Source organism: Podarcis bocagei (assembly GCF_964188305.1).
Source record: "Podarcis bocagei genome assembly, chromosome: 2".
NCBI lineage: Eukaryota > Metazoa > Chordata > Lepidosauria > Squamata > Lacertidae > Podarcis > Podarcis bocagei.
The window spans coordinates 42,172,857-42,195,808 of record NC_138126.1 but is presented as its reverse complement, the minus strand read 5'-3'; the positions used below and the strand labels follow the sequence as shown (position 1 = coordinate 42,195,808).

The 22,952-nt window shown below is 41.9% G+C and overlaps 1 protein-coding gene across 3 annotated transcripts in view; it reads left to right on the top strand.

Annotated features, from left to right (window-relative positions):
• SRGAP3 (SLIT-ROBO Rho GTPase activating protein 3) overlaps positions 1-22,952 on the top strand; it is a 200,795-nt gene that overhangs the window by 120,981 nt on the left and 56,862 nt on the right. For all 3 annotated transcript variants that reach the window (XR_014005099.1, XM_081183997.1, XM_081183996.1), the window contains exons 5-6: positions 1,940-2,125; positions 5,236-5,364. Coding sequence is in view for 2 of the 3 variants with exons in the window: in XM_081183997.1 (XP_081040123.1) it covers positions 1,940-2,125; positions 5,236-5,364 (315 nt within the window). In the remaining variant the exon portion in view is untranslated. The remainder of the gene's footprint in view (positions 1-1,939; positions 2,126-5,235; positions 5,365-22,952) is intronic.

Genomic DNA, 22,952 nt, shown 5'->3' with positions numbered 1-22,952 from the left:
CTGCCGCATAGCAAATTGTCACAACTTGTAAAGTTGCGGATAGGCTCTGGTTCAGGTGATAGGGATGGGGGAACACTCTCGCCATCCCTATGTGAAGGGTATTGCGTTAAAGGAATCCAGGGACTCAGTGGTTTGGTCAATCCCTGAGAGGGGATTGTGCCCGTGCCTGAATCCAGGGGGACATTTGGGTGGCGGACTTAGCCCGTTCCCGGCTTTCCGCTTATCCAGGTGTTCACCTTTGGCTGACCTATGCTGGAACTCTGGGTCAGCGCTACCTGCATGGCAGGCAGCTAGTCGAACCAGAGCCTATGCAACCAGTCACTTTCTGTAATCAATAAAGTTGTGGCCTAAATTCTGCCAAAAACCAAACCAAAATTTTGAGTCATATGTGAATTTATTTTGGGGGGAGGTTTCTGGGTCTGAACATGTGAAAAATCTTTCGCTGGCACTCCAACATTGTACTAAGTTGAGCATTCCATTAGTGCTAGCATTTCAGTTTTCTAAAGGGAACGACCCCCCTATTCTCCCTCCATGCTATTCCAAGGGGTTCTCTTGATCCCCCCCCAGAGGCAATTTCAGGGGACATGGATTCTTGAGATGAATCCCACCCTGAGTTTTCTCTCACCCACCAAACTGTGAGCCTGACATTTAACAGCAGAGCACAAGCCATAAGAATAGTAGACGAGCATGTTGAATCAGAGCAATGGCCCATCTAATCCAGGGTCCTGTTCTCACAGTGGCCAGTCAGATTCCTATGGAAAACCAGCAGAAATGACCTGAGGGCAACAATACTTACCCCTTACCCAGTTGGTATTCAGAGGTATACTACCTCTTGACAGTGGAGGTAGAACACAGACAGCATAACTAGTAGCCATTGATTGCCTTATCCTTCATGAATTTGTCTAACCTTTAAAAGCCATCCAAGTTGATAGCTATCACTGCCAACTATGGAAGCAAATTCCATAGTTTAACTGTGCGCTGTGTGAAGGATTTATTTTTGTCAGTTCTGAATCTTCCAAGCCTATCCAAAGCTGACTGTATACCTGCTCCAAATCAGCAAAACACCCAGTTCCATCTTGTCTGGATTAAATTTTAGATTCTTTGATCTTATCCAATCCAATATGATGTAGCCTTTCTTGTAGGATTTTTTTGGGGGGATGAACAAGATTCTATAAAGTACCTTGCAGACAATCTATATTATTGTCACCTAATGCAGAATAAGTGAAAGGGTTCTCTAAAAGTAAATGGATCCAGATACCTCTCAACCCCACCCCACTACAGGTTTTCAGCTTTCTAGCATGAAATCCCCTTTTCGTCCTCTGTGGCCTATATGATGGTTATGGTCTGGAGTAGATGGGTTCAGAATTCCTCTTCTTCCATAGCCTTGAGCGATTGCACACCCTAGGCTGAAGCAAACCTGAATTTGACACCTAAGAGCTGCAGCCACCCACAGTGCTCTAACTAGTCTATAAGATGCATATCTGTAAACACATGTTCATCACATTCTGGCTTAAAATCTATTTGATGTAATGTATGAAGTGATTGTATGGCCTTTGACAAGTCACAGTCTCTCAGCCTCATAATCCCTCCGGTCAAATGAGAATCCTGGTGGTGCACCATAGAGTTGTTATGAGGATGAAACACAATGTAAAATACGTTGCCTATTAGAAGAGAAGTGAATGATTAGCTGGGGGAGTCTTGAGCTACGTACACACTCTGTGCCTTTAAAGCACATTCATTTTTTCCAAAGAATTCTGGACACTGTAGTTTAGTGTTCACAGAGTTACAAATCCCAGCAACCCTTAACAAACTAAAGTGCCCCAGTTTTTTTGATGCAGGGGAAAGTGCTTTGGGTGTGCTTTAAAGGTACCAACCTTTGCAACCACTGAATTCATTGTTTTTGTTATAAGCTGACTCGCTGAACTTCCTCACCTTTCAGGTGATGAAAACATACCATATGTACCACGCTGAAAGCATCAGTGCCGAAAGCAAACTGAAGGAAGCCGAGAAGCAAGAAGAGAAACAGTTCAACAAAGCAGGGGACATCAGCGTGAACCTGTTGCGGCATGAAGATAGGCCCCAGCGCCGCAGCTCTGTCAAGAAGATTGAGAAGATGAAGGAAAAGGTGAGTGAAGGGTTCTCCATGTGGTTGGGCAGAAGGATGCCAATGCCAACCATGCAGTCGCCAGTGTCATGTCAACTGATGAGCACACATCTACTGAGAGTGCTTCCCAAGTCCAGGGTTTATGGCTGGTGATCATTGGCCGCTTCTGTTACTGAAATATTTCTTTGAATGAATTTGAACTGCTTGGAATGCCTCCTGTTTGCGATAATGTTTGCATGCAATTTCACTGACAAACTGCTTGGGATGGGCATGCAGAAAGCCTTTTCTCTTTATTGCTTGTTAGCTGTGGAGAAATGCCCCAAATACAGCAGGTAGCTAGAGCTCTTAGGCCAGGCTTCCTCAACCTTGGCCCTCCTGATGTTTTGAGACTACAATTCCCATCATCCCTGACCACTGGCCCTGTTAGCTAGGGATCATGGGAGTTGTAGGCCAAAAACATCTGGAGGGCCGAGGTTGAAGAAGCCTGTCTTTGGCAGACAAGCAGGCAGTTTCCCCGCAAGAAGCAGAGCCTGGAGGCACATTGTGGAGCACTTCCAAGGAGAGGGGTGTGTTACATCAGCAGGGTTTAATGTGTTCAACCATTCAATTGCCCAATACTAGGAGAGTTGAAAAGGGCAGCTGGAGGGAGGGAAGGCCTCCAGAGTGATGGCTCAGAAAGCAAACAAAACAAAAGAGACCCAGACATCCAGTACAAAAAGGGCAGGAATTGGAAAAGTCCTACAATAGCTGCTCAGGCAGTGTCTCCTGGATCCAACAGAGACAGTCGTGTTCTGGCTCCAAGAGGCTTGGTTGACTGCAGAGCGAAGGAACCTAGCAGGAAATCTAGTCTGCTACAGTATTGCTTATCTGAATAGATGGAAGGGGCATGCAGTACTAGGTGGCAGTCAGCTCATGTGTGTGTTTAGTGCTCTGTGGAACGTTGCACTGTTTTTACAGGATAGTTCCTATTGCTATAGTCATAACTGGAATATTAAACAGTCAGGAATCAGCACCCATTCACAGTAACATGCTTGTTAGACAAATGTGGGAAGTGTAACGGAAGTAACACTCTGAAAATAACCAGAATTATTTCTGACTGTACAGCTGAATTAACCTTAGTTCTAAGGCCTAGTGCAAGGGTACTGTTCCTGATGTCCTAACCATGGAAATTAGGATATTAGAAATGTGCCACAGTCTTGTGTACTGTGCCCCTCATGTGCAGAATGTCTCTCCCTTCGCCTTTCAGAGGCAGCCATGGTTCGTTGTAAACAGAGTTTGCAACCATGCTTCAAACTCTGGTTGCAGACTCTGGAAATAGAGGGAAATGAAATTACATATCTGCATATCATCCACATGCGATGATGGGGGGGCTTTCTAAATAAATTAATCTACAATTTAGCCTCACTATTTCTCTAATGATAATGGGTTTTCAATCCAGGCTAGGCTGCCCCTGGATCTCCAAGCCCCTGGAAAATTTTATCCATCCTCAGTTTTCCCATGTTTGGGCCCTGCAGTTGGAAAGGACAGTTTGCTATAATGAACAGAGCTAGAGCTGTGTGTCTGCCGCAAAGTATTATGCATAATAGTAGCCTGCCCTTTAATCCAGTATTGCTTGTCTGGGCAGTGAACCTGAATCTGATGACTGAATTAAAAATGGGCCTGAGGAAAATCTACATACAAACAGGAAGTGAAACTGAGAGTTTTTAAATGAGAAAATAGCTCTGAAAAGTGCTATGTGGGAGTGGCTGAGACTGGCTGAATCTCAAGGCAATCAGGTTTGGAAGGGAAGGGAGAGCCAGAGGGTAGCACTCCAACTGTCGTGTTAAATTATACCTGCTAATTCATTCTGCTCCTAAATTGACTCTGGTGCCAATGAACAATAAATACCATAGAATGCACTTGACTGCTGATTTGAAGAAGCTCAGATTTGAAATAGATTTATAACAGATGCTTTCAGAGATGTTGGTTTGAAGGATTATGTGGTTTTTAATTGGACTGCCTTCCTTCACCCTTGCTTTCCTTCCACTGGCAAATGCACAGATATATTTGTTGCTGCTTCTCCTCTTGGAGGGACCTTCCCTATGGTTAGAAAGGCTCCCTGTGCTTCGGGCGGGTGTCCGCAAGGCTTGGGGCTGCAGCCGCGGCTGGGGGGGGAAATAATTTTTTTAAATTCATCCCCCCCCCAAAAAAAACGAGATGCGTCCTATGGGCCGGTGCACCCTATAGGACGAAAAATACGGTATCTCTTATCTCTTCTCCATCATGGAACTCAAGGAAGTATAGAGGTGGTTCCCAGGCAATCTTCCATCCAGGCACTGACTTGATCCAAACCTGCTTAGCTTCAACGCATGTAGACTGCTCTTCAAGTGCAACTTCTTTCACTCATTACTGGGTGTGATTTGAAGATTTGATGGAGCAAATTCCATCCAACACTAATTCACTCTCCATGAGGTCATCTTGCACAGAAGGATGCACTTGGAATGCCTGAATTAATCTTCAGCAAGGATGCAGGGAAAGCAATATATATAGTGGGGCAGCAGTGAATATTAGATCTGTATCATACTTCTTCATTAAAAAGTCTGACATCATTGACTAGGCTACCATATGAATGTGAAATAGTTTATCCTCCCCAGTAACTGATGTGATTGATGCGAAACCGTTCTCCAAGCATGCAAGCTGTTACTGGTGGATGTAGGGTGTTCACTGAAATAGAATGCACTTGCTGTGCTGGGTATGTCTGGAAGAAATTGCTGCAGCTAGATAAATCTGCTGCATTTCTCTCTAATACCATAAGTTTTTTTACATAAACACAGCAATGCTGTGCGGTGCTCCTTATCACAGATTTCATGGAGGAATAAGACCATCAGTGGTTACAAGTCATGATGGCTAGATACTACCTCCACCAGTGGAGGTGGTATGCCTCTGATCATCAGTTGCTGGAAAACGTAAGTGGGAGAGTGCTACCATGCTTATGTCCTGCTTGTGAAAAACAGGGTGTTGGACTAGAGGAGCCTTTAGTCATCAGAGCTGCTTTTATGTTATAAGAGCTTAAAATTTGGTATGCAAATGCAAGAATTGGGATGGCCTATTCACCTTTTTAAAAATGTGTGTACCATTTTGATGTTTTTCAGAGGCAAGCGAAATACTCAGAAAATAAGCTGAAGTGCACTAAAGCTAGGAACGATTATCTGCTGAACCTGGCAGCAACAAATGCAGCAGTCAGTAAATACTACATCCATGATGTCTCAGACCTGATTGATGTGAGTTTGTGAGTTATTTCTCTCTCTTTCGTTAATGCGCAGCTACTCAGCTCTCTTCCCAAGCTGGCAGCTGCACCTGACACCCTGTTTGTGTCTCTGAGCATGTCAGTGCTGTGGAATTGCCTTGCTTCTGCGGTGTTGCATTGTTGATTTAACATTGTTCGCTACCCATTACTCACAGAACCAGGATACAGCATTGCAACATTTGAATCAATATTTTTGAATAATTACTTGTGTCTAGCTCAGTACATTTATACATCCCAGGACTTTGATCTTCTGTAGGACATGTGAGTGGATGTAGAGACTCTCACCGTGTTTATCATACCATATCTCCTTGTAGCTGGGTTTTTGAACTACTGGTGTGTTAGAACTGGGCTGAACTTGGACATGCAATGAGTGCACAACGTAGGGATCTCAGCGGTAGATGCTATTTATTTCTCTGAATACAAGATGAAGTGTATTGGAATAATTCTATAGGGAGAAGACCAGTCAAGGGCTTGAACTGGAATTTGAAATTTGATCAGGTATGACTGTAGCCAGGCAGAAGCAAAAACTAGTGACGCTGTAGCCTAAAGAGGTACAAGAAGAGCTACTCGGTTGGGAGCTGAAAGAGAAAGTGGGAATCTTTTCTCTGGCCATTCATGATCAATTAGATTATTTTATGCAGTGCCTTTTTTGTAGAAAAAAAGGTGTCGGTACTCATTATGACATACCCTTCTTGGCAGCGGCAGAGGGTGGGGCCAGCTGCCTGTGGGGGTGGGACAACCCAGGGCAGGACGCTCCGTGGGGCCTCCAAGGAGTCTGCCTGCCTCCTCCTACTCAGCCACCCTACAGCTGAGGGGAAGGTGGTGGGCGGACCGTTTGGGGTAGCGCGGAGCCTGCGGGTGCCCAACCACCGCGTCACTCCCAGGAGAGATGTGTGGCTCTGGTGAGCTGCAGGCCCCACGGTGAGTACTGTCTGGCATTTTGTCAGCCCCCTCAGTGGTGACACCCAGGGCGACCCGCCCCCACCACCCCCCTTCCTCCACCCCTGCTTCTCGGCCCACTGGCTGTGGCTACTGCTAGGCGGGTCATGCTGCGGGCTGGGCTTGGTGCGGGATGAGTGCCTGGAGCTGGACGCTGCTGCTATGAGATGTGGCTTTCCACCTCTGCACCATCCGCAAGGGCTTTGAGGAAGACTATGTCCTCTTGGTGCTGCCTGGCCACCGCCATGGACCCAGCTCGCCTGCTGCCCACCTTCCACTGGCCTTGGAGCTGGCTCAGTGGCAGGTGAAATGGCAGCCCGGTAGCTTCCTGCCTCTGTGCCTCCACAGGATGAGGATGAGGAGGAAGCACCGCCTCTGGGGCTGGCAGTGCTGAGGGGCCAACTGCTGTGGGCATGAGAGAAAAAGCACACTCTCCCCACATGCTCGCTTTAGAAGCCAAGATATCGCAGTGTACCAGTTTTGAGATTTGAGTACCACCAGAAAAAAACCCACTCCTTTAAGGAAGGCTAGAGAGAGAGATGGCACCTGTTATGCCTAAAAACAGGTATTTCAACTCAGAGGCTCATATGTTGGTGGCTGACCCTTACAGAGGCATCTGCATAAGAATTCATACAATGTGTAGAATAAAATAAGATAAATCTAGTTTATCTTATAGGCTTAGACACTAGGAATCTCTGGGTTTTCATGTACTTTACACTTATTCATTCTACTTCAAAAGAGCCTTGTAAGCACATTAGATACTGGGAATGGCTCAAGATAAGGCTGACCATATGTATTCATGCACTTGTTCTGTCCAATGATGCAAGAAATAAGGTTTCTACAGTTTTATGCTGGGAAATCTGTCTTGCAGTAAGGCATTTCTTCTTGCTAGTGGGATATAAATTGACTTCTGTTTGCTGTAATGGCCATGTAAATAACAGTGGTCTGTGTACGAAGCCTTAGTTTTGGTTTAAATGTCAAGTAAGTGCATCTGGAAGGTAATGTAATTTAATTAATCCTTTAAATCATATTTATTGTTCTATGCTAGAATTAAAAGAGAAACCTGTTGTAGGATTTTGAAGTCTTATGAAGATTTTGAGATATTTTGGTAGACATGTTGGATGGAGCGTGTGAGAGTTTATTGAACAAAATGTTTTGAGCAATTTGTAACCCCACTCCTTCTGTAAAAGGCTTAGCTTATTTTATTCATTCATTTACTTATTTATTAAAATATATACAGGCGGTGACCATTTCGCACAGGGGTACCGTTCCTGGCCCTGTGTGCGTCAACAGAGCACGCATAAGTGCGCCCCTCCCCATTATGTCCACGTTCTGCGTGTCGGCAATTGCGCATCAATTGGACATGCTAAAATGGTCACCACCTGCACCTCTATTCATAAAAACTATGAGTCATGCATAAAATCATGCAATAAAAACTATATAAAAAATTAAAACCAGAGATCAGCTTATTGAAAGACGTATTCTTAATTGCCCGTATAAACCTGGAGGAATAGAAGAGTTTTCAGCAGGTGTTTAAAGGCTGAAACAGAAGCGCCTGCCGAATCTCTATTGGCAGGGTTTTCTATAGTGCTAGGCCAATGATACTAAAGGCTTAGATTCTTGTTGCTGTCAAATGAGCCTTGCCAACTTGGGGAAAAACCAATAATGCTTCTGCCGATGATCTCATTTATCCAACTGGGATGTAAGGATTCAGGCAGTCCCTAAGGTATCCTGGACTTGAGTTGTTCAGGGCTTTGTAGTTCTGCTCCTTCAGAGGGTGTGCAACCCATCCAGAACAGGTAACTTACCTGTCTCCTAGACAGGGAACCACCCACCCAAAGAGCCTCCGAGAGCCTTTGAGATTGATTTGCACCCCAGGTTTCCTACATTTTTATGTACGACGTTTTTATTTTCATGGAGTTGAATCTCTGGTTTCCTGGAGAGCTGCCGAATGCCAGTTTAGCTCTGGCTGTTTTTATGTCATTCCCCTCCAGTATATTTCCTTTCTGATACTTCCATTGGAGTCAGCAGATGGTTTTTATTCCTCACTCCAGGAAATCCCTTTAGGGGACTTAAACCAAAACATCTTTGATTCAGTACAACTAAATTTGCCTAATTATATATTCTTCTTGCCTGAGAAAACAAAGTGTTATTAAGGATGCATGAGCTGTATACGTGTGTCCTAATTTCAAGTTCCCCAAGAGAAGAGCTGTTTGTTTGAACAGACTTTCATACATGTATAGTGTGCTTCAGAAGAGCCTTATAGGGCAGAGTTCAGAATATCCCAATATAAATGGAGTAGACTCATTCCCTCAGTTAGACATCTTCCAGGACTTGTAACATCAAGTTTTGAATTCCATAGTGTCCAATAAACAAGGAATAATATTGGATTTCCTGAGTCAAACAGGAATTATTTACACTTGGGCAGTCCTCATTTTAACCTCTGCTCACTAAATTAAGGGAAGGACCATAGGTCAGCAGAGGAGCACATGTTTTCTATGCAGAAAGTTTGTTTCAATCCTAGACATCTCTAGATTATGAGAAGCAAGACTAAGGCTGTGTACAAACTCCCATTTACTCTGCATCTGGTGTGTTCCCACTGCTGGTTTGAGAAAGGGTGTACACACAATGTTAGCCACAATTTCTATCCCGTTGTTTCTTATGAAATACTGTTTTTACTTCCACTTTTGCAAAATGAATGATTTACTTTCTCCCCATGCCTATCTAGTGAGTTAATTGCTAAATTGGGATTTTCTTTGCCCAGAACTTGACCATATTGATTCAATGTTTTATGCCCCCAAAGAAGTGTGCCGCATCAGGTTTCTGAGTCTCGTCTTGGTTCTAGACCTCCGATTGATCATGCAACTTTGAGATGAGATTTAAAAAGTAAGGAATTTGATACAGTATTAGGATATTAAGTCTTCACAAGATACATCCTAGGCTAAAGCAACTGATACTGGTAATTGCATTTCTTTAATTTAATTCAATTTTTTTTGGGGGGGTAGCTCATACACTTGAATACACAGCACATTTTCACGTAACCCTTAGCCAGAATGGAGTCTAAGGAACTGAGCTAAGTAGTGATAACACAATGTGAAGTCCTAGGCCTTATTGTCAAAATAAAAACTGACAAATAACCAGGTCCAGATGGCATCCACCCCAGAGTTTTTAAAGAACGCTAATGTGAAACTTCTGATCTTCTAACAAAAATATGTAACTTATCCCCAGTATCAGCCTCCATACCTGAGGACTGAAAAATGGCCAAGAAAACACCATTAAAAATAAATAACTTAAGGGATCCAGGGAGGATCCTGGAAATTACATACCAGTTAGCCTACCCTCTTTTCTGGGAAAAGAGTACATCTTATCTCACTAACCTATTATCATTCTTTGAGAATGTCAACAACATGCCACTATGCAGATTGTGCTTTAATCAAACTGTACACTTTGGCTTAGAGTTGCATTCAAATGTGGCCATTATAGTTTAATTTCTACGCAGAAAGCACTTTATACTTCTACTTTCATTGTACATTCAGGCCCTTTGGAACAAATGTTAGAATGCAAAAAGGCTACAGAAGATTAGGTTACCTTTGGATTATTAAAGATGCTTCCCATTAACATGTGTATGATGCTGGCTCATAGTTATTAACACTTCTTTTTTAGGATTAAAGATTAAAGAGCCTCTTAAATATCAATAACAGGGCTGCCAGTGTAGAATGGGAGCTCAGTTAAGTAAGCATCTTAAATGAGAAAGCTGAATGTGCGTCTTAATGCAGTGTTTATTTACACCCACTTTCATGTTGTCCCAGTTACTCAGAGCTTGATTTTAAAGTAGTAAGTTTACTTTTGCAGTGTGTAATATCACTTGTAAGCAATTGTTGAATACTAAGAATAGCTGCATTAACTATACTACCTAATAATAATAATAATAATAATAATAATAATAATAATAATAATAATTTATTTATTTATATCCCACCAATCTGGCTGGGTTTCCCCAGCTACTCTGGGTGGCTTCCAGCAGAATATTAAAATACAATGATTCACCAAATGTTAAAAGCTTCCCTAAACAGGGCTGCCTTCAGATGTCTTCTAAAAGTCAGATAGTTGCTTACAGTGGTGCCTCGCAAGACGAAAAGAATCCGTTCTGTGATTCTCTTCGTCTAGTGGTTTTTTCGTCTTGCGAAGCAAGCCCATTGACGGATTAGCGGATTAGCGCTATTAGTGGCTTTTAGTGGCTTATCTGCTGATCGGATCAGCTGATAAGCGGCTTAGCGGCTTAGAAAAAGGGGGGGAAAGGGAAAAAAAACCAGCAGGAACTCGCAAGACATTGTCGTCTTGCGAAGCAAGCCCATAGGAAATTCATTTTGCGAAGCACCTCCAAAACGGAAAACTCTTTCGTCTAGCGAGTTTTCCGTCTTGCGAGGCATTCGTCTTGCGGGGCACCACTGTATTTCTTTGACATCTGATGGGAGGGCGTTCCACAGGGTGGGCGCCACTACTGAGAAGGCCGTCTGCCTGGTTCCCTGTAACTTCACTTCTTGCAGTGAGGAAACTGCCAGAAGGCCCTGAGTGCTGTTTTGGGTCAGTCAGATATTTTTGGTAAACAATTTTGGAGGACATCAAGAGTTTTTATTGCATGGGGAATAGAATTTTCCCTGTGTAGCAAAGGGTGTGTGTATGTGTGTGGCATTGACCATCTGCACTGGGTAAATGGTAGCTGGAGTGCAACATCCTTTCTAAGGTCGCAGGTTCCCCATCCCTGCCGAAAAAGCGCTTCATGATCAAAAGCACACTTTTAACACAATTGATTTGGATAGGTATAATAGTGACTCTAGAGAAGCCTATAGGGAGCCTGATTCTTCTCTGGCTGCTTATTGTGTCTGTTTCCAGGCCCAATTCAAAATGCTATTTTTAATTTTTAAAGCCCTAAATGGCTTGGGACCAGACTTCCTGAAAGACCACCTTCCTCCCATATGTACCTACCTGAACCATAAGATCCTCTTTGGAGGCCGTACTTTAGGTATCTCTGCCAAATGAAGTTTGGTGGACAACTACCAGGGGAAGGGCCTTTCCAGTAGTGGCATCATGTTTACGGAATATCCTTCCCAGAGTTGAATATTTAACAGTGTTGTGGTCTTTTTGACACCAGGTAAAGATGTTTCTGTTCACCCAGGCCTTTTAATAGCTTATGTAATTTTGGTCTATAAGAGTAAAAAAAAAGGTGTTCTTAATTTTAGGTGAGCTTTGCTGCATTTATGTTGGATTTTTATTTTTTAATGGTTTGATGTTTTACTTTTGTTTCATTGAGTAGCATACATATGTTACAGTAAATATGTATTGGAGCGAATTGATTGATAGGGGATGGAATGGTGGTAGGAAGTTTTAGAGAGAAAACCAAGTGACTGGAGTAGATTTTTTGTGAAAGCCTGTTTTCTCAATTTGAGTTTTTCATGAAGCAGTTTTCCTTTGGTTTAGCAGTGAGTTATAAACACAAATGCAGGAACTGCTGTATTTTGAAAACTGCCATTTAAAAAAAGAAAATGATGGCAAGAAGAGATATTCACTTGCTAATGTGCCCTGCTAGCTTTTAGCTAGAAAAATCTGTATTTGTGCCAAGGCCATGCTTGAGCGCTACTATATGAGGTGCTGGACTTGTGGTACTAGAATTCATAGTGAAGCAATAATCTGACAGCTCAATCATAATTATAAACTACTACTAAGACTGTGATGGCTCTTAAGCACAATAATCTCTTGGACCAAGTTGACTGAATTAAAAAGCACGGAAGCTTTAAAATTGCTGGTTTGAAAAATAGTTGAGAGCCCTTGTTCCTGAAAAAGGGAACTTTGAATAAAGAGAAAGCAAGATAAACTTATTAGTATCATAGTGAAGTTTTGTTTTGCACTTTTAGCTGTACAGTGGTACCTCTGGTTACGAACGCTTCTGGTTACAAATGCTTCAGGTTACGAGCTTTGCTAACATGGAAGTAGCTGCTCCTGGTTGCGAACTTTGCCCCAGGATGCGAACGGAAATCACACTCTGGAGGCCCCGTTAGCGAAAGCGCATCTCAGGATAAGAATGGTTTCAGCTTAAGAACGGACCTCCAGAACGAATTAAGTTTGTAAACGGAGGTACCACTGTACTTACTGTTATCCCTGACTCCACCTACCATTAACTGTTCTGCCTTCTGAACTGAAGGTGGGTGCCTTTGCTTTGGAATAATAATAATAATAATAATAATAATAATAATAATAATAATAATAATAATAATTAATAATAATACCTTTATTGTCAATGTACAACCTGTGTACAATGAAATTAATCGAGCCTACCCCCCCCCAAAACACTCAGTCTCATTGCACTCTGTGTGCTTGTCGCACAGGGAATTGTTCTCCGTTCCCTAGCTTAAGGGTTGTTCAGTCAACAGCCTGGCAATAAAAAAGGAATAAACCTCTTCCATCACGGGAAATTAGTTTCTCTCAAAAGATTCAGTGCAGTTTGAATGCACAGCTTTTACATTCCACTCTTCTCTGCCGCTTCCAGCTTTGGAGGCTATTTTGCAATGCCACTGGTAATTTTAAGCACTTGAACCACTCACTTCCTCTGTAGCTTCTGTGGAGGTTACTCCCCCCCCCCCACCTTTGTACGTGAAACAAAGATGAGAAATACTTCCTGTCAGCAGGAAGTACTGGGCAAAGCTCCTCTGTCTCTTTGGTTATCAGACTCCTAGCTTCAAATAGCAAAATGGCAAAGGCTTGAATGTGGCAGAGGCTTGTGTAATTTTCAGCGTTCTTTTAAACCAGGGATGACTAACCTTTGGCCCTTCAGATGTTGCTGGACTACATTTTGCTTAGTCGTGCTGGTAGGAGCTGATGGAAATTAGAGTCCAGCAACATCAGGAAGGCCACAGGTAAGCCATCCCTGTTTTAGACTGACTATCGCTAAAAAGCGTTAACCATGCTCTGCCCTTGTTATGCAGGTGGCGCTGTGGTCAAAACCACTGAGCTTCTTGAGCTTGCCGATCAGAAGGTCGGCAGTTCGAATACCCATAACGGAATGAGCACCCTTTGCTCTGTCCCAGCTCCTGCCAACCTGGCAGTTTGAAAACACACCAGTGCAAGTAGATAAATAGGTACTGCTGCGGCAGGAAGGTAAATGGTGTTTCCATGCACTCTGGTTTCTGTCATGGTGTTCTGTTGTGCCTGAAGCCGTTTACTCATGCTGGCCACTTGACCCAGAAAGCTGTCTGCGGACAGACACCGACTCCTTCGGCCTAAAGCGAGATGCACCTTGTAGTCAAGTTTTACTGGACTTAACTATCCAGGGGTCCTTTTCCTTTGCCTTTGCCTTGTTATGTACACAAAAAGCAAGAAGTAATTTTGGGATGGGAGGCAAAGGTTGCAGTTGCTCTTTAGGATATCTGGTCCCCCCCCCCCCCCCCGCTTTTAAAGTTGGGAGTTGATTCACATGACTACTTTACTTGGGAAGGGTCATCTTTCACACGGCGGCAGTTTGGTTACTGTAAGCAAATGGCAAGGAACTTCTGGCCTACAGGCCAAATTAGACCAGACTGACCAATTTGGTCCATAAGGCTGTTTTTGGTTGGCCAGACCCACCTGCCAGTCACCCAGTATCATATGATATCAGCCATGGGACTGGTAAAGCCTCTTGATTGCAGCTGGTCTGTTAAGTGCTGTTTAAACTTGGTGCTGAATGCAAGTCCCTGTTGCTTTCAGCAGGGATCAGGTCCACTTGGGAGAATAAGTGTATCAGCATATATTGCCAGTTTGGTCCCATACAGTGTAGGGAAGAAAAAGAGTGTTGAGTTGAATTAAGCTCAAAATGACCCTCACAGTGTTCATCTGTAAATATTTAAAGGTTCAAGAGACCTAAAGGGATCAGAGCAGATGTGCAACTAAATGCCCCACATTTCCCCCCCTTCTGGTAGCTCTTTAAAGCTAAATTTATAGGCAAATCCCACATTGACTTGAAAACTTGACATTTGGTTTGTGGCTTTGAAAATAGCTCAAGACGGAAGCTCATGTGGCTGAAAGAGCATTTCTTGATGTGGGGAGTTTAGTCTACTCCTAGCCTGGCTGTAAGGCAAACACTTTTAATTAGATATTGCTATGCCTCAGATGAGGAAGTATGTGGTTAGGCTGTTCTGTCACTATTTTAAACTGTGGTAGAAATTGACAGCCACACCCACCAGAAGCACAAATATGGGGTGGGAAAGTGTGGGTGCGAGATAAAGCAGATTTTTTGAACTTTTTTTTCCTTTAAATTGATTTATTAAACTTCCAACGTGTATGAACTTTGACCAGCAATCTTCTTAATCCAACCTTTGTTTCACAAGAGGGAAAAAAAGTGAAGGGGGTAGCATTGGAGCCCCAACCTCTGAACACCAAACTGTGTTATATGTGAACCAACCCTATTTTCTTTGTGCTTCTTACTTCTTGTCTCTTGCTTGCCTTTCTTATTTTGTAAAGTTTATTATTGTTATTGTTGTTGTTGTTGTTGTTGTTGTTATTATTATTAAATTTATACAAAACAGAGAGAACAATTATAACAACAGATGAAAATTAAAAGATGAAAAGCAAAACTATTTTAGTTATGTAGAATGAGGACATGAATTAAAATGTTGCTTGCTTTGTAAGAGAAGTGTACTTCGTTGGGATACTGCCAGGGAGATAAAGTCCATCATGGCCCCCAAGCTGGCTGCCGGACGATCCATTGACCTCCCGTAGACACGCAGTATCAGCAATTAGCGACATGAGCTCCGGAACATTCTAGAGCCGATGCACACTCTTTATCAGCAGATAATGCACAGCCAAAAGTTGCACTCAGGAGAGCATTATTTACAAGTTTTATTCAGCGTTGATCAGAACAAAGAAAGACATGACTGCCTGCATCAGTGTCTCCAGACACAGAGAGAGAAACGAAAGCAATAGAAACATAAACATCCTGTGAACAGGAAATACGCAGACTCTGTGACTCACAGCCTGCTCCCTTTTAAGGTGGAACGGAAATATCCTAACATACTTCACCCGATCTTTATTGCATTCCCCCTAAGCATGTATTTCAGGAGGGTGCAGTGTGCTCTGCATTATGACGTGAAATCTGTGACATGAGTGGGACAGTAGCCTTTCTGAGTTTTTCCACAGTAAAACGACCTAATAATCAAAAGTATTGAGATGATTAGCTTGTCTCACTCAGAAGGAGACCATAACAATAAGAAAAGTGGCCCACATTCAGAAAATGCTAAAAATAAAAACCTAAAAATATAGCCAGTTTAGATGGCATGCCTTCACTCAAACCTCACTTGATAGTACAGCCAAGTTATGCACATTGTAGTTTGCCAAAGCTTGCACTTTATAAAGGATTTATTTTCCTCTCGACAAGGCACAAACAAAGGGTGAGTTATTCATTTCTCTCTCTGTGGATCTGTATAGTTATGCACAAGTGTGTGTGTGTGTGTGTGTGTGTGTGTGTGTGTGTGTGTGTGTGCTTTTATAGTCTGAAATGATCCCTGAGCCTGGTAGAAAACAAGTTCCAAAATGCTTGTTAGTTTTAACTGAAAAGCAGCCTAAGTGCCCCTCAGTGATAATGATTGAGTTATTCTTACTGGAACAGCCTATAGGTAATGTTCTTAATACCTGGAAAGAAAGCAGCAGCCTTAAATTTCCCTGGCCCCTTTAAGATATATTCCAACAGTAAATATATCCAGAGGGTGCATTGTATGGTCTACAGAAGAAGAAAAAAGAAGTTTGAATTACTCTTCATTCCCTCCTTCTGTGTAACATATGAAAAGTGTAAAGTGAGGAAAACCAGCAGCTAGAAGAAAAGTACTATGAGGAAGCCCCGGGGAACAGTAGAAAATCTAGGTTAAAAATATTTGCTGAAGATGTTATAAGTACCTGTTATTGTTTTTTTAATATATAAAGTGTGCTTCCCAAGTCCAGTTAACTAACTGTAGCTAAACCTTTGAACAAGATTGGCACTTTATGGGCAATAATATCTATCATTAGGCATACTAAGAGACAATGCTTTAGGACATATATTGCGCAATGCAGAGGTCAGGAGATAACTCCCATCTTGGTTAAACACACTTAGAGAAAAAACTTACTTGCATCCTGTAATGCATAGCCATTTGTCCCACTGTTGATATAGCAGCAAATGGCAAAAGCCAAAGCCAGCATATTATACTGTGGGAGCAATGTCCACAGGAATAGCGCACCTAAATTTTAACTTCAAGGTTGTGACCTTGAAAAATGCTAAAATCCACTGAGTACTTAAAAAACACACTGAGATCAAGTTCTTTGCTTTGTGCAAGTGGTGGTATAAAGTTGAGGCCTGGGTGCAAAGAGGGTAGCCATGTATGCTTCCTCTCTGTTTAATTCGCAGTGCAACCTGGGCTTGTGTTTATGTCACTCTCAGAGAAATGTTTTTACAGTGTTGTAACAGGTGAAGCAGCCGTTTCAAATGGAGTGGTTTGGATGTGAAGCTTCTACACAATTCAGAAATGGACAATCTAATTGTTAGTAATTCTTTTTCACACTTGCTGCAAGTGGTTGTTACTATATGCCACAACATGAACCATCAGGTTAGCAACCTATATGGAAACCCAGCCATTTATAATTTGGCAGTTTCTGGGGTCATCCAACCATTGTGTGCTTAGCTGTCTCTGTGTGTGTTTAGCTGTCTTTTATCCAAGAGAGCAAAGATAGTTCAATAGCTTCATGGTACATCAGAATATGATGATGTACTGTAGAATCCACACTGAGGGGGTAGCACAACTTTTTATAGGGCCCACTTCACTAACCTCCAGGGGTCCACCAGAAAGTTAATTCTTGAAAAACTGAGTGTAATATCAGCTCTTCTAAATTCCTATTTATAATAATATTAGCTTTCACTTTTTTAAAAAACTTTTCTTAAATGGGTATTTTTAAAAATACCTTTTCCTACTTCTTTTCTCCCCTCTTTGCGGCACTGAAGTGTGAAGTGCTAGGCATGGTGCTAATAGCCAGAGACCAAAGGAGCTGTAAAAAATAATGTTAGTCAGGCTACTGCCCTACTTGTCAATAGCAGCTGGGTTATTTGAACTACACTGCACATGCTGGTTTCAGCATGTTTCCAGCAAGGAAAATAAGGAGCAGCATTTCAGAATTCTTCTGTGCAATGCAGGTGAAATGCAAGGGAGTGTGACATTTCCCCGAAAGTCTTGGGAGAAGATTCAGACTGGTTCAAGTTCATCCTAACCCCCAGTGTGAACTGAGAATGTACTATGGCTCAGTGGAAGCCATCAGAGTTTCTGATATTGACTACAGTGAGAACATTTAAACACAATCATTATCCTGGAGATAAGCTGCTGTCCTGTAAGCATAGCATCCTGGTTTTAGTTATTCTTCTACAAGTGTTCCCAGGCTACCTGAGGGATTTATTTAGGCCCCTGTGCATATTGCTTGCTTTCTAATTTCATTCTGTTTCTGTATAGAGTGTTAGGAAGGAATGCTAAAAGCTTTGCCAGATTAAATCTCTTTACACCCCTCAATGGCTGCTTCACATTTTCAGTAAAGTGAGTTTGGGACTTTGAAAGAGGTTCTTACCTTCTCATAGTGGGGTGAAAACTGGCAGCTGTATTAGGAAGCATGTCTTGGCCTCACTGCACCCCACTGCCGTGAAATGGAACTACAGAAGGTCGGGGGAAATTCCCAATAGGAGTCCTTTTGCCCAGATTAGCTAAAAGAAGCACAAGAGACACACCTCCCCCTGCCTTAGTACAACTTATTTTGTCACCTCCTGGAGTCAGAAAGAATTATACTCATGCTGGTCACACATAGGAATTGGGTGGGGGAGAGATTTGGTTCAGTTTGCATTTAAGTGCAAACTTACGGAATTCTCCCTTCGGTGCAAACGTTTTATTTTTATGAGAAGGTTATTAAAGAGTCGTTGCACTGATCTCTCACCGAGTGTTGTTACAACTCTCCTGCCCTCCCTCCCCAGCTCCCTTTCTGTGAGGCAGGCTGCCGTCATGCTGAGGCTGTCCATTTGCAGTTGAGGGCCTCCCATGTCTCACCTTCAGCACTGAGCAGCGTTTCCTCCATCAGGGCCCTGGCGCACAGACTATTTGCAGCTGAAGCCTTGAGCCTTGAGCAGCAGGCTTGGGCAAGAGCTGGCAACAGGATGTGACAGGAAAATGTGGCATCCTGAGTTGCAGGAGTTCACAGTATGCCAGATACAGAGGCGCAGATATAATCACCCAGTATTAATAGAAGCTGTGTGAATGCAAGAGACAGGCTGGACCCTTTCTCTGTGCATTTTCCTAATTAAGCCACTGTCCCTAAATTGCTATGTGCGATGTGTGTGTTAATTGAGAAACAGGTATAGGAGCGCTGATAAGCATCCTCATCCAGTATCTTCATCTGACTCCGCCTTCCCCCTGTGGCTGCAATTAACACTGTATATGAAATGTAGGAGAGCCTGACCCTAGATCTCCCGTGTCATGTCTGGAAAAGCTGGAGGAGGAGAAGACAGAGGGTGAAGAAAGAGCTTTGACTGGAAGGGACCCCCTGGGAAACTCAGCTGTGGACAGCCTGAGGAAGTAGCATCCACCTTGATTTGTGCCCATCAACAGCAAGTCTAGAGTGAGAGACTAGGGTGATGGCCACTGTTTCCAGGACCTCTTCTCTTTTTTTTTTTTTTAATAAATTTTTATTGGTTTTACAGCATTTTTAAGAAAAACAAACAAACAAAAAACAAAACAAACATACAAAATAATTTCAAAGATATTTTCATAAACCTCTTTTCTTGGACTTCCCCATACCCCCCCTCTCTGCATCCCAGTGTCCATATTTGAACTAGCAACTCCCAGTTGTTACTTTCTAATCTCTGTCGTCTTAGTCCTCCTTTATTATCTAACCTTACATCCCTGTACCCTGTTATTTCTAGCAACCACAACATTTTAACATTCGTTGAGTTTATAGTAGTCCTTAAGGTAGCTTTTAAATTTTTTCCATTCTTCTTCCACCATCTCTTTGCGTTGGTCACGGATTCTGCCTGTCATCTCAGCCAGTGTCATATAGTCCATCACTTTCATCTGCCATTCTTCCAGAGTAGGTAAATCTTGTGTCTTCCAATACTTTGCGATGAGTATTCTTGCTGCTGTTGTGGCATACATAAAGAAATTTCTATCTTTCTTTGTCACCAATTGGCCGACAATGCCCAAGAGAAAGGCCTCTGGTTTTTTAGAAAATGTACATTTAAGTACCTTTTTCATTTCATTATAGATCATTTCCCAGAAGGCCTTTATCTTCGGGCATGTCCACCAAAGGTGATAAAAAGTACCTTCAGTCTCTTTACATTTCCAACATTTATTATCGGGCAAATGGTAGATTTTTGCCAGCTTGACTGGGGTCATGTACCACCTGTATACCATTTTCATAATGTTTTCCTTTAAGGCATTACATGCCGTAAATTTGATACCGGTGTTCCATAACCATTCCCAGTCATCTGACATAATGTTGTGTCCAACATCCTGCGCCCACTTAATCATGGCAGATTTAACTGTTTCATCCTGTGTGTTCCATTTCAACAGCAAGTTATACATTCTAGATAAATTCTTAGTATTAGGTTCTAGCAATTCGGTCTCTAGTTTTGATTTCTCCACTTGGAAACCGATTTTCCTATCCTGTTTAAAGAATTCCATTATTTGGCGATATTGAAACCAATTTTCTACTTTGTGCTTCAATTTCTCCTGACTTTGTAATTTAAACTTATCTCCATCCTGTTCTAAAATTTCCCAATACTTCGGCCATCCGACCTCCATATTGAGTTTCTTCACTGCTTTAGCCTCCACTGGTGACACCCATCTAGGGGTTTTATTTTCCAATAAATCTTTGTATCTTATCCAAACATTAATTAATGCTTTTCTAACAATGTGATTTTTAAAGGTACTGTTAACCTTGTCATACCAAAGATATGCATGCCAACCAAAAGCATTATTGAAGCCTTCCAGATCCAAGATGTCCGTGTTCTCGAGGAGCATCCATTCTTTCAGCCAGCAAAACGCTGCTGCCTCATAGTACAATTTTAGGTCCGGCAGGGCAAAACCCCCTCTTTCTTTAGCGTCAGTCAGTATTTTGAATTTAATTCGGGGCTTTTTGCCCTGCCAGACAAATTTCGAAATGTCTTTGTGCCACCTCTTAAAACATTCCATCTTGTCAAGAATCTGCAAGGTCTGAAACAAAAATAACATTCTAGGCAATACATTCATTTTAATTACTGCAATTCGGCCTAACATTGACAATTTCAGATTTGACCATATTTCTAGATCTTTTTTAATCTCTGACCAACATTTTTCATAATTGTCCTTATACAAATTAACATTCTTAGGTGTTAAATAAACCCCTAGGTATTTGACTTTCTTAACCACTGTCAAACCTGTTTCCTCCTGAAATTTCTCCTTTTCCATATCTGTTAGGTTTTTCCCTAAGACTTTAGTTTTTTGCTTATTCAACTTAAATCCAGCCACCTGGCCAAATTGTTGAATTATTTCTAAAACCCTTTTCGTACTAGTGTTTGGCTCTTGCAAAGTCAATACTAGGTCATCTGCATACGCTCTTAACTTGTAATGTTTAGCTCCGACCTGCACACCTTTGACCTGCTGGTCATTTCTTATCATATTCAGCAACACCTCCAGAACCGAAATGAAAAGTAATGGGGAAATTGGGCACCCCTGCCGAGTTCCTTTTTCTATCTTAAGTTCCTCAGTCACAACATTATTTACAATCAGCTTAGCTTTTTGTTCGGAATATATTGCAGCCATACCATTCTCAAAACCCTGGCCTACCCCCATCCCATGAAGATTCTTCCTCATAAAACTCCAAGAGATATTATCAAAGGCTTTCTCCGCGTCCACAAAGATCAATACTGCTTTAGTGTTTATATTCACCTCCAGCTTTTCCAAAATGTCTATTACATTCCTTACATTGTCTGCTAGGTGTCTTTTAGGGAGAAAGCCTGCTTGGTCTTTATGAATCTTCTCCATCAAAACTCTTTTAAATCTTTTTGCCAAAATGTCTGCAAAAATTTTGTAATCCACATTAAGGAGTGATATCGGGCGGTAGTTCTTGAGTTGGGTCTTTTCAGTCTCTGACTTTGGTATGAGTGAGATATATGCCTCTTTCCACGATTCAGGTGCCCTTTTTCCTTCAAGGATCTCATTACAAACTTCTCTTAATGGTTGAATCAACCATTCCTTCAACGATTTGTAGTATCTAGAAGTCAGTCCATCTGGTCCCGGAGATTTGCCCAATTGCATATTCTGAATGGCAGCCTCTATCTCTTGTTCTGAGATTCTCTGGTTCAAGTCCATCTTACTTTGCTGAGAGATATTTTGTAATCCATATCTTCCAAGGAATTTGTCTATATCTTCTTCATTTTGCGGGCCTTGGGTATAAAGTTTTTTGAAATAACTTAAAAAGCAATTTCTAATTTCATTAGGTTTAGATATGCTCTTTCCATCGACCTCTAGGCTTGTAACTGTATTTAGTTTCTGCCTTTTCTTCAATTGCCATGCCAAAAGTTTACCGCATTTATTTGCTGATTCAAAAGTCTTTTGTTTCATTTGCTTTATCTTCCATTCAATCTCTTGGTTCATCAATTCCATATATTGAGTTTGATATAACTTAATCTCTCTTAAAATGTCCTGAGACTTTGGTTTTGTTCTTAGTTTCCTCTCTCCTTCCTTTATCATTTCCAAGATCTTCTCTTTTTTCTCATTTTGTTTTTTCCTCTTTATTGAATTTTGTTGAATCAAAAATCCTCTCATAACAGCTTTACTTGCGTCCCAGATCACTCTTTTCTCCACGTCAGTCCTCAAATTTATTTCAAAATAGTCTTTTAAGGTCTTTTGGGCCTTCGTGAGAATCTCCTTATCTCGAAAGAGGGTGTCATTCATTCTCCATCTAAATTGACCGGTTATTGTGAGTTTCATCTCCATCTTCACGGCGTTATGGTCGGAGCAAGTTTTTGGGCAGATTTCCACTTTCTTAATCTTTGGAGCCAATCCACTAGTAACCCAGATTTGGTCAATTCTGGTCCAGGTCATCATTGCTTGGGAGAAGAAGGTTCCCTCTCTCTCCAGAGGGTTCCTTGTTCTCCAAATGTCTATCAAGTCCATGTTTTCTGTCATTTCAAAAAAAGTCTTAGGGAGTCTCCCTTCTTTAGTGACTGTTAGTCTTTGTGCCTTGTCCATATTAGTGGAGACCACGCCATTCATGTCTCCCATGATTATCATATTATAATCCAGATAGTCCATCAAAGTTTCATGAAGTCCCTTAAAGAAGTCAGATTTGCCTTCATTTGGTGCATAAATTCCAACAACTAAAAGTTTTTCTCCTTGTACTTGTATCTCCACAGCCAGATATCTCCCTTGTTCATCTTTAAATATCATTTTTGGAGCCCATTTCTCCTTCACATATATTACCACTCCTCTCTTCTTAACTTTGTCTGATGAGATGAATTCTTGTCCTAACCTTTTATTTGTGAGTAGTCTCCTGTGGGCTCTAGTTATGTGAGTTTCTTGTAAACATATCAAATCCAATTGTTCTCTGTTCAAAATA